General features: G+C 42.2%; 1 protein-coding gene across 3 annotated transcripts in view; it reads left to right on the top strand.

Moving 5' to 3' along the window:
• Birc2 (baculoviral IAP repeat containing 2) overlaps positions 1-15,458 on the top strand; it is a 29,830-nt gene that overhangs the window by 11,803 nt on the left and 2,569 nt on the right. The window contains exons 3-6 of one of the 3 annotated variants that reach the window (XM_023709507.1): positions 8,984-9,062; positions 9,664-9,712; positions 12,836-13,078; positions 14,031-14,066. In XM_023709507.1, the coding sequence (XP_023565275.1) occupies positions 8,984-9,062; positions 9,664-9,712; positions 12,836-13,078; positions 14,031-14,066 (407 nt within the window). The remainder of the gene's footprint in view (positions 1-8,983; positions 9,063-9,663; positions 9,713-12,835; positions 13,079-14,030; positions 14,067-15,458) is intronic. The other 2 variants (XM_004649035.2, XM_023709508.1) reach the window with 2 other exon arrangements.

Below are 15,458 nucleotides of genomic sequence, written 5' to 3'. Positions count from 1 at the left end.
TTATCCAGCTGCATCTGGCTTAGGTCTGGCTGTTGTGCTCAGCTCCTTCCTGCTGCGGACCTGGGCTAGGACTGGGTATGGGGGTTCCCGGAACTCAGCAGAAATTCCTACTCTGTGGGAGGGGTGGGGAGGTAAGGTGGAGTGGTGGGGGAGGCCCGAGGGGGTGGGAGAGGGTCCAGCCCACGCTGCGCCCGGGCTGGGACTGGTCTTGCCGGCGCAGGGTAGCAGGAAGCTCTCCACACACTTACCGGACCTGGGCTAGGACTGGATCTATGTGACTGGGATTTTAATTTGTATTTTCCTCATGATTAGTGACAGTGAACATCTTTTTCATATCGGTTAATTTGTATGTCTTTTGGAAATATGTCTATATAGGTCTTTTGCTCAATTTTATTGTTTTTTGGGGGGAGGGAGATAGAATCTTATTATAAAGTGCAAGCTGGCCTTGAACTTACTATGTAGTAGCTCAGGCTGACCTGGGAACTCAACAGTCCTCCTGTCTGAGCCTCCTGCATACTGGAATTAAAGGCATGTGCCACCATGCTTGGCTCTTGACCCAATGTTAAATCTGTGGGGTTTTTTTCTTTGCTGTTAAGTTATATTTACTGTTGAGTTTTACTGCTGAATAGTGTGAATTCCTTACATGTTTTAAATGTTAACTCCTTATCAGATACATGGTTGTCACATATTTTCTCCTGTTCTATAGAGTAGCATTTCCATTGTGTTGTTTCCTTTGCTGTATAGATGCTTTTAGTTTGATATTGTCCTGTTTTTGTTATCTTTGCTTTTAGTGTCATATCCAAAAACTCATTCTAAAACTAATGTCAGGAAGCTTCCTTTCAACCTCCCCCCCCCCTTTTTTTTAGCAGTTTCAGGCTTAGTGTTTATTCATTTCATCTCCACCCCTCAAGTATGGGAGGTTGAACCAAGGGCCTTCACACTGAGCCACTACATCCCCAGTCTTTATGTTTTGAGACAGTCTTGGTAAAGTCACTGAGGTGCCTGGACCAAGCTCTCTTGTGATCTTTCCGTCTCAGCCTCCCAGACTGCTGGGACTAGGATTACAGGCATGTGGCCCAATGCTTGTGTTCAAGTTCAGTTTTTCAAAGTGATATAAATAGGAATTCAGTTTATTTTCCTTTCTTTGCCTATAATGCCCAGTTTATTGAAGAGACCACCCCACTCCTACATTCTGTGTTCTTGTCAAAGGTTAGTTGGCGAAATGTAGTTGACTGTGGGCTTATTTCTGTGCTGTTTTATGTGTCTTATTTTTATACCTACACCAAAGTGTTATGATCACTGTAGTTTTGTAATACAGTTTGAAATCAGTAAAAATTTTGTCATTTCTCAAGACTGCTTTGGTTGGCCATATCCTGCCTTTTATGAATATGAGTTTCATATGAATTTTAGGAATTTTTTTTTCTATTTCTGTGAAAAATGGCGTTGGAATTTTGATAGAGATTGCATTGAATTTATAGATTGCTTGGGTTCTATGAATGTTTTAAAAATTAACCATGAACATGGCATATCTTTTCATTATTTGTGTCTTTTTTTTTTAATTATGTATTTGGTACAGGGTCTCATTACACACCTCAGACCCATAGTGATCCTCCTGTTTCCTCCTGCCCAGTGCTAGGATTACAGACATGCCACCATGCCCAGTCTCTGTGGCCAGCTCACTGTGCCCAGGGACAGGGCTGGCACAGCATGTGCCAGGGAGTGAACCCTGCGCTTGCCTAAGCAGGTGCTTAGTCCATGAGCTATCTCACCGGCCCTTTTCATTTTCTTTCATTAGTGTCTCATATTTTTCAGTTACAAGGTTTTTTTTACCTCATTTCTTAGATTTTTTTGTAAATTTTTTGTAAATTTTTTTTTAAAAAAACATTTTTTGTTTATTTATTTATTTATTGTGTGTGGCCAGCTCAGCCCACCAGGGGGCGGTGCTGGCATGTGGTGCTGGGGGATTGAACCACACGGTCCCTGTGCTTTGCTTAGCTTAGTTTAGCTTGTTCTAAGTAGGTGCTTTAGACCACTGAGCCATCTCACCAGCCCCATTTCTTAGATTTGTTCATAGTTTTTGATGCTGTTATCAGTATGATTGCTTTCTTGATTTCTCTTTGTGTTGTGTAACTTTACTGAATTCATTTATTCTAACACTTTTCTTTTTTTGATGGAGCTTGAGGTTTTGCTGTATATGATCATGTTTTCTACAGCTAATTTTACCTTCTAGTTTGGATTCTCTTTTTTTGGTTTTGTTTTGGGTCCTGCCTGATTACTCTGGCTGGGACTTCCAGTGCTGTGTTGAATACAAGCACTAAGAGTAAGCGCACTTGACTGTTCTTCATCATCATGTTTTCAGACTCTCACCCTTGCTTATTATGTTAGCTTTCAGCCTGTCAGCTATGACCTTTTTGTTGCAGTATATTCCTTTTGTACCTGAGTTACAGAGAATATCATGAAAGAGTATTGATTTTGTTAAATGTTTTTCTTTCTTTTTTTTTTTTTCTATATTTTAGGGAAGGGTCTGCAGTGTGTTCAGAGTCTTACTACTAGATCAGACTAGTAGTGAACTGCTTGTTCACAGCCTCCCAAGAGCTGGGATTACAGGTGCACACCACCACACCCAGTCTCAATTGCCATCTTAGCATGCCCCAGAGGCGGGGCCAGCATGGTAGGCCGGGGAATCGAACCCCAGCCTCTGTGCCTGCTTGTAGGTGCTTTAATCCGTTGAGCTGTTTGGCTGGCCTTTGTCAGATGTTTTTTCTGCATCTAATGTGATGATCATGTGATTTTATTTTTTTATATATGTGGTGCATCACATTAATTGATTTGCGTACATTAAATTCTTGCATCAGAGATAAAAGCTACTTGATCACTGCATGTGATTGAAAAATAATGTTTAATTTTTTTTTTAATATTTATTTATTTTTATTTATTACATTTATTTATTGTGTGTGTGTGTGTGGCCAGCTCAGCCCACCAGGGGGCGGGTCTGGCTGGCATGTGGTGCTGGGGATCGAACCGTGGTCCCTGTGTTTTGCCAAGCTTGTTTCAAGTAGGTGCTTTAGACCACTGAGCCATCTCTCCAGCCCCAATGTTTAATTTTTTAGAAAAAAATTTTTCAGGTGCCTACAAGCAGGCTCAGGGGCTAGGGGTTTGATCCCCGGGCCTGCTGTGCTGGCCCCACCCCCGGGCTGTGCCGAGACAGCGATTGAGACTGGGCATGGTGGCACGGACCTGGGCTTTTGGGCGGCTATAAACAGGAAGATCACTAGGAACCCAGTCTATACAGTGAGACTCTCTACACCCTGTATACCCTGTCCTAAATATTAAAAAAAAAACTTCAGTACAGAACTGGGGTGATAGCACCTGCCTGGTAAGCACGAGGTCCCAAGTTTGATCCTCAGTCCTACACACAAACCTAAATTTGAAAAAGAAAAGATAACTACAGTAAAAGACACATTATCAAAATACTTCCCTTCACTGCAGACGTACTTATTCCATTGTTGTTAGCGTTTTCTGAAGCAGTGTCTTTTTCCTGAGGACTTTCAGTTGTGCTGTTGTGACTACCTCTGTGCCTTAAATCCGCTCACACTTTATCTTCATGGTCATTTTGACTTTGGGTGAGAGCTTGGAGTATGATGTGCCGGGTCCCATGGGTAGAGTGACCGGGAGTGCCACTGTTGGTACCCGCCTGCCTTTCAGTGCCTCAGAAGCCGTGAAGGAGGCTTCCAGAGTGTCCTCGGAAGCAGTGGGAATGGTGGTTGGAGTGAGGGGGAGTCGTCTGAGGGGAATTAATGGCTGTGGGTCTTTACTGCAATACTATTTAAAAAAATTTTTAATATTCACATATTTTGATCAGACTACATAAAATCATTTTAATGTGCTAATAATTTTGATTTGCTGATATTTTATTAGGTTTTTTTTTTTTTTTTTTTTTTTTGGTAATGAGAATTTAATATAGGGCCTTTACGGGTAAGTAACTATGTCCTGAGCCTACTTATTTATTTACTTTATTTTGAGACAGGGTCTGTGTGTATTACAGGCTGCCATTGAACTTGCTTATGCAGCCCAGACCGCCTTTGAACTCAGTAATTTTGCTTCAGCCTCTTGAGTGCTGGGATTACAGCTGTGTGCCACCATGTCTGGCTAGTCCCCCCCCCCCTTTTTTTTAAGTGTAGGGTCTACAGGGTCTCAATACGCAGATCAGACTCGTAGTGATCCACCTGTTTTCAGCTTCCCAAACACTGGGATTACAGGCAGTGCCACTGCGCTCAGTCTCATTCGCCATCTCAGCATCCCTAGGGTAGGGCCAGCAGGGCATGGGGGTTGAACCCCTCCTTGCCAGGCATGTTAGTCTGCTGAGTTATCTGGCCGGCCATGTTCTTTTTAACTTGAGACAGGGTCTTACTAAGTTGCACAGGCTGGCCTCACTTGGGATCCTTCTGCCTTACCCTCCCAGAATGCCGGGATTACAGGCATGTGCCACCACACCTGGTTTAGTAAGGATCTTTATATCTATGCATTTGGGGATATTGCCTTATCTTTTTTTTTTCTTTCGTTTTCTTAAATTATCTGTGTGTCTTTGGTATTAGGGTAATGCCAGCTTTATAAAGTTGCAGTAAAAGTGATGTATAAAGTATTCTTTCTTCTTTTTGTTTTTTTCTTTTTTTAAGAATTTGAGAAGACCAGGCATTCTTTGTTTACTCAGTTTTGGTGTCAGGAATCAAGGACCTGCACTATCCCGGCTGGGGCTGTGAGCTCGAGCTGCGTCACAGGCGTAATTCTTCTTTAACTGTTGGTTATGATTGTGCTGCTAAGATACGTATCCTTGGGAGCTGGGCATGGTGGCACACACCTGTAATCCCAGCACTTGGGGAGGTTGAGCCAAGAGGATGTCTGCGAGTTAGAGACCAGCCTGGGGGCTACCAAAGTGAGCACAAGGCTAGCCCAAACTGCATAGGGAGAGTCTGTCTCAAAAAAAGATTTTTGGTTACTGATTTAATCTGTTTATTTGTAGATCTGTTCCAATGTTATAGTAATGCTTTTAGTTATGAAAGGTACGCTTCTAGGAATATATCCATTTTTTCTAGATTATCCAAGCTGCTATCTAACAGTCTATCGCAGCCCCTTAGGAGCTGTTGTATTTTTCTCCCAGCTGTGATGTCTCTGTGCTTGTTTCTAATTGAGTCTTCCCTCTGTTCTTTGTTGAAGGTGTGGTGTTGAAATCCCTTATTGTGATTCTCACCCTGACTAACTATATATATACTGACACCTGTGAACTAAGCAACTGCACTGAAGATGGCAATTTGTAATAGTAGATTCATGCTTAGAGTGCCTGTCATTTTGGTCTTCTGAATACAGGCTCCTTGTCATGACATGCCAGTTGCTGCTGTGCTGTCTCTCGGGTAGATGGTTGTTCAAAAAGAAGTGGGTGCTGAATGAAGGCAGGAGATGGGAAATGGAATGTTGTGGGCCTGTCCTGCTTCAAGGTTGTATATGGTTAGATTTTTGGACTTATGTGTAAACATAAGTATATAATTCTTTATGCCTATTTTTAAAATATACTCTAATTTTTAAATGTTTTTCATCATATTCTGTAGGGACTTAAAAGTTCAACATATCAATATTTGAAAAATACCTGTTCCATGTTATTCCTAAGATACTTGATATTCAGACAGATAATGAGGTTAAGCTTAACAGCCTAGGTAGTATGGTAATAATAAACTTCTCTTCTGGAGGGTTAACAACCTAAGTTTGCAGACCAAAATTAGAGAAAAAGGAGGGCCGCAAGGAAAGCCAACATTTTGGCCCTAGCCTTCCAAGGTCAGTTAAGGCTCAGGACATATGAGAACTTGTACTGTAATGTCATGTAACTCAGTAATGTCCCAAATTTTCTGATCAAGGAGATTATGGGGCCAAAGAGGAAAGTGATCGATGATGTAGAGTGTACCTAAGGAGAGTCACATGGAGAGAAAACATTCTCTCAGGCTTTCACAGAGAGCACATTGGCTAAGCAATAGCCGTAACTCATCCACATGGCTGCACTGATAAAGAATCTACAATCTGAGGTACAGGATCTCAGGATAACTCCTGAGGGGATTTCACTGACCTTCTCAGACCCAAAAGGTACAACTCTTGTTGCATAGGTCTTGCTTTATCTTGGTCTTAACCATCCAGCAGAAAAGTATAAAAACAAAGTATAAGAAGTAAAGCCATGGTGTTATGTTGAGCTGTAGGGGACTCAGGTCAACAATTTCTGACATTGCCAGTGAAGCGGAAGACCCAATACTATTAGGGACTACTGCACTCCTAGAATATTTTGCTGAGTGAACACACCTGTAATATTCAAATAACAGAACTAAAAAAAGGGGGATACAGTTGAATGTCCATTTTGTGTCTGTGTAATCAAAATAGTTAGAATAGATGTATAGTTACAATTCTCTTAATGAATAGAGGGATTTGTTCTAATAATGTTTGTAATTAGGGTATCATGTCCTCATCTTGTACAGCAGTTAACCACTAGGAAGAATGTATGCAATGTGTTAATTATTGAAACTGTCCTACTGATTTGGTTTGAAATTGTCTCATTGCTATTTGTTTCTCAATAAAATTATGGGAAAAAGAAAAAAAAAAAAAAGAAATCCCTTATTGTGATTTGAGTAATTTTTAATCTCTGTTGAGTTTTGTATTAAAGTATTATTTTTCTAATTTCATTGTGTTGTCTACGTTCTCTTGAACCTCAACTGGGCTTTCTTATAGCAGCTACGAATTCCTTGCTTGGAAGCACAGGTCTCTGTCTTTTGGTTTGTATTCCTTTGGTACTGTTTTCTTGTTTTGTTTCCTTTTGTCTTCTTGTAGCCTCCCCCCCCACCCCCGCAATGCCTGTGCACTTAGAGCACTTACTCTTACAGACTTCAGGGACTGTTTCTGTGCGGAAAGGCTGTGTGTGGCTCTGCGGATGCTGGCTCGTAGGTGTGGCGGTTCTGACACTTGGAGGTCCATTGTACTCTGTGCAGCCCTGGTAGCCAGACTCAGGGCTGGCAAGGATCACAGGGACCCAAGCAGCGTGAGGCTGTCAGGGACTTGATCCCTTTCTCTCTCACGGGAAATATGGCTCATGGGGTCCACCCTGGCAGCACCTCAGCTCTGGGGCTGTAACCTCCCCGGCCGCCCTCCCTGTCTGGGGAGCCTGCAGTAGCAGCACTTGCTCCTCAGGCATCTTGTCTTCTGCAGAGGAGGTTACTGGGTCCAACACTGGCACCGGAGCTCCTTCACTTCGAAGCTGCAGGGAATCTGTGCTTGTTTCAGGCTGAGGCTCAAGTGCGAAGGTTGCTGGGGGCAATGGTGCTCCAACACGGGTGATGCAGATCGCTCGGGCTGGTGCCCGTCCTTACTCCTAGCTGTCCCCACTTCAGTCACCCTTCCAGTGTGGTTTATTCAGTTATTCTCTTTGCTTTTCTGCGCCTATCACGGTAGGTTAATTGGACTGGTGAGCCCGCTCAAGGCTTTGTTCCTAGTTGGCTGTTTTGGGTTTTGCGGCAGGAAGGATAGCATCTGTTACTCTGCCAACTCCTTTATGTCATTCTTGACAGCTTTCAGTTTGTGGCTTGTCCTTTCACTTTTTCAGTACCATCTTTGAAGAGAACATGTTTAATGTTTTGATGATATTTTATCAGTTGATTTTTCATATATTATATTTTGACTAAATATTTTTCTTTCCTCATTCCTTCCCTACCTCCCTGCCTCCATCCTTTTCCCTTTTTACCTCCCTCTTTTCCTTTCCTGTAGGAATTGCACCCAGGGCCTCCTGTGTGCTAGTAAGAACAAGCTCTACAGCCGGCCTGAGCCACAGCATACCCAGCCCTTGTGCCCTAGAATTCCTTACCTAATGTAAGGGCACAGGGATTTTACTCTCACGTTTTTTTCTTGAAGTTTTCTTGTTTTAGGTCTTACATTGTAGTTTAATGTTGTGTACTATATAGGTTAGGAGCATAGGTTAGGGTTTTGTTTATGTTTAGGGTTTTTTTTTTTTTTTTGCATATACATATCCACTAGCTAGCACCATTTGTTGAGAATGATTTTTTTTTTTTTTTTTTTTTTGTCTGTATATTGTCTCCCCATTGGAATGTCAATGCTTTGAAGACAAGGAAAACTAGACTCCCTAAAATGCCATCAATCTTAGATGACACCTAATATTTTATTAGGTAACTGCCCAGTTTTTTTTTTTTTTTTTGTAACTTCAAAGATACCTCCCTTTCTGTGTACATATTTTCAGTCTAAACATTCTTGCAAAAATTCTCATTCTATATTTGAAATATTTTCATACATACTTGGCAGATCAATATTTTCTTCTCCGGAAGTGCCTGACTGCATTTGCATGAGCAGGTGCTTAAACAACAGAACTAACCAGTAGGCCCCCAGCACCATTTGTTGAAGAAAAAGAAAAAAGGTAGAATAGCAGTAAATGTTATGTGACCTTCTTGGAAACACCCAGGAGAAACCCTGCAAGTTTCAGGATACGTGCTTGAGAAATGCTGTCACAGTCTGTAGAGATGTGGAAAGTGAGGTGGATTGTAGTTCAAATGTAATAGAAGTGTGAACGATGGAGAAAGATGATGTTTCTTATATTCTAAAGGATAACATTTTAGGGACATTGCGTTTCAGCTTCTGAAATAATTAAACCTGGAAAGTAAATTGTCTCAGTTTTTCAAGTGTCAGCTTGTACCCTTTCCTAGGTCCATACCTTTTCTTTCTTTCGTTGCTGTGTTAGTGGAATAAGGACATTGGAATTGTCAAAAACAGTGCGAGATTGTGTTTTATGGTAACCTTTCTGTTAGATTCCTGTGTCTATTGGGTTGTGATGTGAAGTGTTTTTGTTTTGGGTTACAATCAAGGTTTGAAAGCCACTCAATCTAAAACGGTCAAGTTACATTTTTTCATAAGAAACAATTTTAAAATATTTTTCCTTTTTTTTTTTTAGGTGTGAATTCTTGATACACATGAAAGGGCAGGAATTTGTAGATGAAATCCAAGCTAGATACCCTCATCTTCTTGAGCAAGTAAGTACATTTTTAAGATTAACAATTTGAACTCTGTATAATAAATTCAGAAATAATACTAGGGATGATATTTGCACCTTCTTTCTGCTGGGGATTGAACTTGGGGCCTCGTGCATGCTAGGCAGGACTTCCACAATTGAGCTGCACTCTCAGGCTTTATTTTCTTATTAACTCTTGTTACGTATTTTGTGTCCATATTAGTGATACCTCTGGTAATTTACTTTTGTTACCAACTTGTTTCTTTAGGGCTTCTTCAAAATGATTATTTTTTTATTTCAAATTGTGATGGAGTAGAAGTGGGCATAGTGTCTTTTCTGGTTTTTTCCAGAACACAAACAAAAGACCTGTTAAGAGTTGAGATAATCTGAGAGTAACTCAGTTGAAATCTTACTTTCCAAGTGGAATGAAGAACCGTTAGTCTGTCTTCCTACTCTCCTGAATCGGGAGAAATAGGTGAACTTAAGGAAAGGTGTATGAGAGTTATGGGAAAACAAAGCATTGTGAACTAAGTGTATTTACTGAAAGTAACTTGCCTGCATGTTGCTGTGCATATCTTTCAGGGTTTTGACTTTTACCTATGAACTTTTCTTCTGTTTCATAGCTGCTGTCAACTTCAGACACTTCCGGAGAAGAAAATATTGATCCGCCAAGTATGTATGAAAGTATTTCAAATATAGAATGAGAATTTTTGCAAGAATGTTTAGACTGAAAATATGTACACAGAAAGGGAGATATCTTTGAAGTTACAAAAATATACTGGGCAGTTACCTAATAAAATATTAGGTGTCATCTAAGATTGATGGCATTTTAGGGAGTCTAGTTTTCCTTGTCTTCAAAGTGTTGACATTCCAGTGGGGAGACAATACACAGACAAAAGCCAGCATCACATAGCTCACAGCATGAAATGACAAGTGTGAAGAAGCCCTCAGCGAAGCGGGCTGTGAGCTGGCAACGATTTAGAAAAGGCTCTGCTTGCAGGATTTAAGAATGAGCCAGAGCTTGGGTGTTCAGATTGTATTTCAGTGCTAGGATATCTTTGGAGTGGAACTTAATTCTAGCCAGCTCTGTGAGTAAATGTGTAGTCTGAGCTGGCCCTGCCTTGTGCCCCTGGGTTCTTCTCCCACCATTACTCTGGCTAGTCCTTCCCCTTCTGATGGGCACCAGGAGCTGCTGTTGGCAGCCCTTCACTCGGCTTGCTCGCTAGCCAGCATTTTGTGTGAGAGGTGCTTCACCGTCAGCGTGACTGCCCTGATATGTTCTCTTGGTTTTTTCCTATTTCTTTGGTTGATCTTGAATATTTTCTTTGGTGACTGCTGCTTTTTTAGACTTCTAAATATTGGAGTATCTATCCTTCCTACTCAAAGCAAATTTTCTGTTTCCTAGCTTCATACAGAAACGTTCAGCTCTGCTGTAATTTGCATATGCTTTGTAATAGATGCTTCACACAGGGGCTGGGGAGATAGCTCAGTTGAATAAGTGCTTCCCTGCCAAGTGCAAGGGCCTGAGTTCAATCCCCAGCTCCACACACACACAAAAAAAGATGCTTCACAGTTAATATGAGCCAGCCTGGTACTTCTCCCCGTCCTTCATGCCTCATTTGCTCCTTTCCCATATTGATATTTGCTAAGGTTAAGTTAGCATCAAGGCCAGCATTGTGGCACATGTCTGGAATCCCAGCACTCAGGAGGCTGATGCAGGAGAATTGCTGTGAGTTTGAGACCAGCCTGAATTACAAAGTTTGTTCAAGGCCAGCTTAAATTGCATAGTGAAACCCTGTCTCAAAAAAACAAAAACAAGCAAGCACATTATACACCATTCCTTTCTTTCAGTTTGTATATTTAGTTGATTAGAAGCCTTGTCTTCATAATATATCCTAAACCCAACTGCTGCTTTTCATCTCTACCAATAACCAGCCTAATCCTTGCAGTTACTGTTTTCTGCCATATCTTACCAGTTCCCTCAGTTTTATTTTACTTCATTAAATTTTGATTCCTGCTTAAAACCTGGGATAGTCTAGAAACTTAGAATCAAATGCAATATAAAGTCTCTGCACGGCTCTCCATCAAGTGGACATTTTCTTCACTGAGCATCTGCCTTCTGTTTCTTGACTACGTCAAGCTTTTCCTGTGCTCTAAGGCTTTTACACTTGCGATTCTCTTTGCCTAGGTTTCTTCCATCTATTCATTCCTATAGCTTACTCTTTCTCATATAAGTCTTAAGGTTTTTGCTTGCTTGCTAGTTTTGTTTTTTTTGTTTGTTTGTTTTTGTTTTTTTTGATGTGTTGGGGATGGAGTATTATGGTGCTATCTCTCCAGAGGAATATGTTTGAGTAAGGTTGCTCAATATGCGTTTTCAATATTGTACATTTATATGTTTGTTATAATGATATTCCAGCAGATGGCAGTAAAGTGTCTCAGGAATATCTGATTTCACAGATGGTGCACCGTGAAACTAGCACTGACCCCACCCATCCTGAGAAATGCCTCCCTGAGCACACCATCTAAAAAGGGCCTTCTGTTACCTAGTTTGTTTGTTTCTTTTCTTTTCTTTCTTTTTGGGATAGGGTCTTGCCATGCAGTTCAGGCTGGCCTTGAGCTCACTGTGTAATCCAGGCTAGCCTCAGACTCCTGGCAGTGCTCCTGCCTCGGCCTCCTCAGTGCTGGATTTATAGGCATGAGCCACCACACGTGGCTGGTTTTGTGCTTTTTGTTTTTCCCAGACTGCCCTCAAACTCAGTCCTCCTGCTTCAGCCCTCTGGGCACTGGGCTTATCGGCTCTGTACCGCTACAGCTGGCTTATTTATTTTTTTAACCATGTTTTGCTTTTATCTTTAGCCATGTTTTAGGTGAGTTACTTTTTTATTATACTTCCTATCATTATTCTGTGTCAGCCATATACCTGTCTGGAACCTGTTTATTCATTCTAATTTTTGGTTTAGGGGACTGAATGCAAGTCCTGTGCTTGTTAGGCAAGTATTGTACTGAGCCAGATCCCCAACCCTGAGATCCTATACATTCTTCAAGTCCAGTCTTTGTGTGTGTGTCTGTTTCTTGCTGGAGGTAAAACTCAGGGCCAAGTCCAAATCGCTTTTTTTTTTTTCCCTGTATTTTAGGGAACGGTCTACAGGGGGGTCAGGGTCTCACTACTAGATTGGACTTGTAGTGATTCTCCTCTTTACAGCCTCCCAAGAGCTGGGAATTCAGGCGTGCACCACCATGCCCAGTCTCAGTGCACCCCGGCGGCGGCGGGGCTGACGCAGCAGGCCTGGGGATCCAACCTCTGGCCCCTGTGCCTGCTTGTGGGCACTTTAATCCGCTGAGCCATTTAGCCAGCCCCCAAGTCCAGTCTCTTAATGCTGTTCTTTCCATGAAGCTATTGCAGTTTCCCTCACTTTCTAGGCTGGAGGTGGTTTTCACTCAAGTGTGTGTACCATTGGTGTTGAAAAATAAATACATGTCAGAATTACTAGGGAGAATTTTAGAGAATATAGGTTCCTAACCTTATTTCTAGAAAATTTTTCTTTTTTTTTTTTTAGAAAACTTTTCATTAAGTTAAGTCTGGGATGTAGTCTAGGAAGTGATATTTAAAACTACAAAGTCTTGCATATTCTCAGCCAGTAGCAAGTTGAAATTTTTATTGGCGTTCCAGGTGTTGGGACCCGTAGTTCATGTCCTTACCCCCATATGGGAGTAAGTGATGTGCATAAAGTTTGTGTCACATTTTCCTCCATAGTTTCATATTTGAGGAATATTCGCCAATGTCTTTTCAAATAGTTGTACATTTTGGACCTGGAGAAAGTTCTTCAGAAGATGCCGTCATGATGAGTACACCTGTGGTTAAAGCTGCTTTGGAAATGGGTTTTAGCAGAAGCCTGGTAAAGCAGACGGTTCAGAGTAAAATCCTGAGCACCGGAGAGAACTACAAAACAGTTAATGATATTGTATCAGCAATTCTTAGTGCTGAAGATGAAAGCCGAGAAGAGGAGAAGGAAAGACAAGCTGAAGAGGTGGCATCAGGTATTTTCAGTGTTAGTTACCTATGTTAATTTTCAGGGGGGCTCGTACTGTGGTCTCCTTGCAGGGCAGTGGCCTTGTCTCTTGTCCACTACCACCTAGTCGCAGTTCCTGGGTTGCTTGTGAACAGTCTGGTCTTCCAGACTGCCCCCAGTGGGGAACCTGACTTTCGAGTTTTTGTATGTTTGTTACCATTCTCCAATTTATGCTAATCAGAACATTTTAGTGTGTTCTCTTGAGTTATATTGCATTTGTCATGCATAATATATAAATTGTATTCATAAGATTTTATACAATATAAATTGTTATATTGATAAGATTTTAAAATTGGATGCAGATCTTATTTTTAAAGAAATTATTTCAAATTATATTCTGAATGATCCTTAATTTATTAATATTTGCTAAGTGATCCTTACATAGAAGTGGAATTTATAAGGTTGGAATGGTGGTACACACTTGTAGTCCTGCAAGGCTGGGGCAGGGGAATTACAAATATGAGCCCAGCCTGGCACCATTTCAGCAAAAATAAAGGGCTCGTGATGTATTCAGTGTGAAAGCCCTAGGTCCAATTCTCAGTACAAAAAAAACCACAAAAAACTTAGGATGAATTCCTGGGTCTCTCAGGGAACGCCCTGCCCAGCCCAAGGAGGGCAGGGAACTGACTTTGATGTTCATCTAAATTATATTAAGTGTCCCTAAACAGGCCTCTGAGGAGTCACTCCTTCAGATACGTGCTGAGCACTAGCATGAGGGAGAAGTGCTGCATGCTAGGCAGTTGCAGTCAGGCTGCAGATAGACCAGGACACAAGAGACACTGTAGAAGCCAGCAGAGAGGTGTAGTTCGTGCATGCAGTATGCTGGCTTATGGGCTTGGCAGACAGTTTTCTTTTTTTAAGTTTGTAAGTGAAGATAAAAAGGTTTTAAGACTTTTTTTTTTTTTTTTTTTTTTTGGCAGAACCGGGGATTGAACTCAGACCCTTGTGCTTACCAGGCAAGCATTTATTCTACTGAGCCATCTCCCCAGCCCCCTAGACAACATTATTATATAGCTGTGGAGCATGAAGGCTTAAGAACATAATTTCTAGATTGAGACGTTTGACCTCCACAGCTGCTCTGTTGGCAGTTTATTATTCCTCCAGACCTCAGCCTCACCTGTGAAATAGAGGCGCTAATAGATGAGAAGCACGGTGTTGCAGGTCTGCTTCAGCACGTTGCCTCCTGTGTGAAACCCTCTCTAGTCAGCAGTCTTTTTGGTTAGGTTTGGATCCTGGCATTGAGCCCCTGGCTTTGTTCACGCTTAAGCATAATTATGCTCTGCCACTGCTGTCCATTAAATAGATTATTTGAGAAGAGGGGCCAGGCTGACGGACCTAGTGAAGGGCTGAGCAAAGGGGAAAGGTAACAAAGCCCAAGGAAGGCGTGTGGAATCCCGGCTGTGGCGCTGGTCGCAGTTCTGTGACTTTCTCCTACTTTGAGAACACCGGAAAATAGTCTTAATTATGTGATTTGAGTGGTTTAATAGGGGAATTGCACAAGTAAGGGATAGGGAGGAGAGTTCAGTGTGCTAAGGAGAGAATCCTGACTGATTCCTAGGTTAGAAAGGGAGGTAAGTTGAGGTAGTGCCTGTGCTAGTAGAATCAGGTGCAACATGAGGATGTTAAGAAAGTGAACAGAGGCCAGGGAGATGGCTCAATGGAATAAGTGCTTCCCTGGCAAGCGCAAGGGCCTGAGTTCAATCCCCGGTTCCGGAAAAAAAAAAAAAGAACAGATTTGTTAGCAGTCAGGCAAATTCGGGTAGAAGGGCAGATTGTGGTCAGAGAAGAGAATTTCAGAATTTCAAGATTAATAAAGCAGTTTGCTTCTAGAAAAATATAGAAACAGAAACTGGACCTCATGATTTCTCATTAAGCTTGTGTACTGTAGAGTTGCACCTTGAATTTCAGGAAAGTCTGAAAATAGGCAGTTTATCGTGGCTGGAGCCCCAGAAGAGGAGCTTCATTAAAAGTACCTAGATCTGCCTCAGTGACTCCTTTCTCCTTGGTGGGACAAATAGCTGACCCTCAAAGTGAAGGGAGGAAAGGCTTATGTGGCATACTGTTGCTGGAGGCTTCGTACTCAGCTGGCTCCAAGGCAGCGGGCAGCCGCTCCTGGCAGTGGAAGGAAGGCAGCCGCTCGTGGCGGTGGAAGGAAGGCAGCCGCTCGTGGCGGTGGAAGGAAGGCAGCCGCTCATGGCGGTGGAAGGAAGGCAGCCGCTCGTGGCGGTGGAAGGAAGGCAGCCGCTCTGGCGGTGGAAGGAAGGCAGCCGCTCATGGTGGTGGAAGGAAGGCAGCCGCTCGTGGCGGTGGAAGGAAGGCAGCCGCTCATGGCGGTGGAAGGAAGGCAG

Source organism: Octodon degus, unplaced genomic scaffold (genome assembly GCF_000260255.1).
Source record: "Octodon degus isolate 3935 unplaced genomic scaffold, OctDeg1.0 scaffold00012, whole genome shotgun sequence".
Taxonomy (NCBI): domain Eukaryota; kingdom Metazoa; phylum Chordata; class Mammalia; order Rodentia; family Octodontidae; genus Octodon; species Octodon degus.
This window is presented reverse-complemented; position numbering and strand designations above follow the sequence as displayed.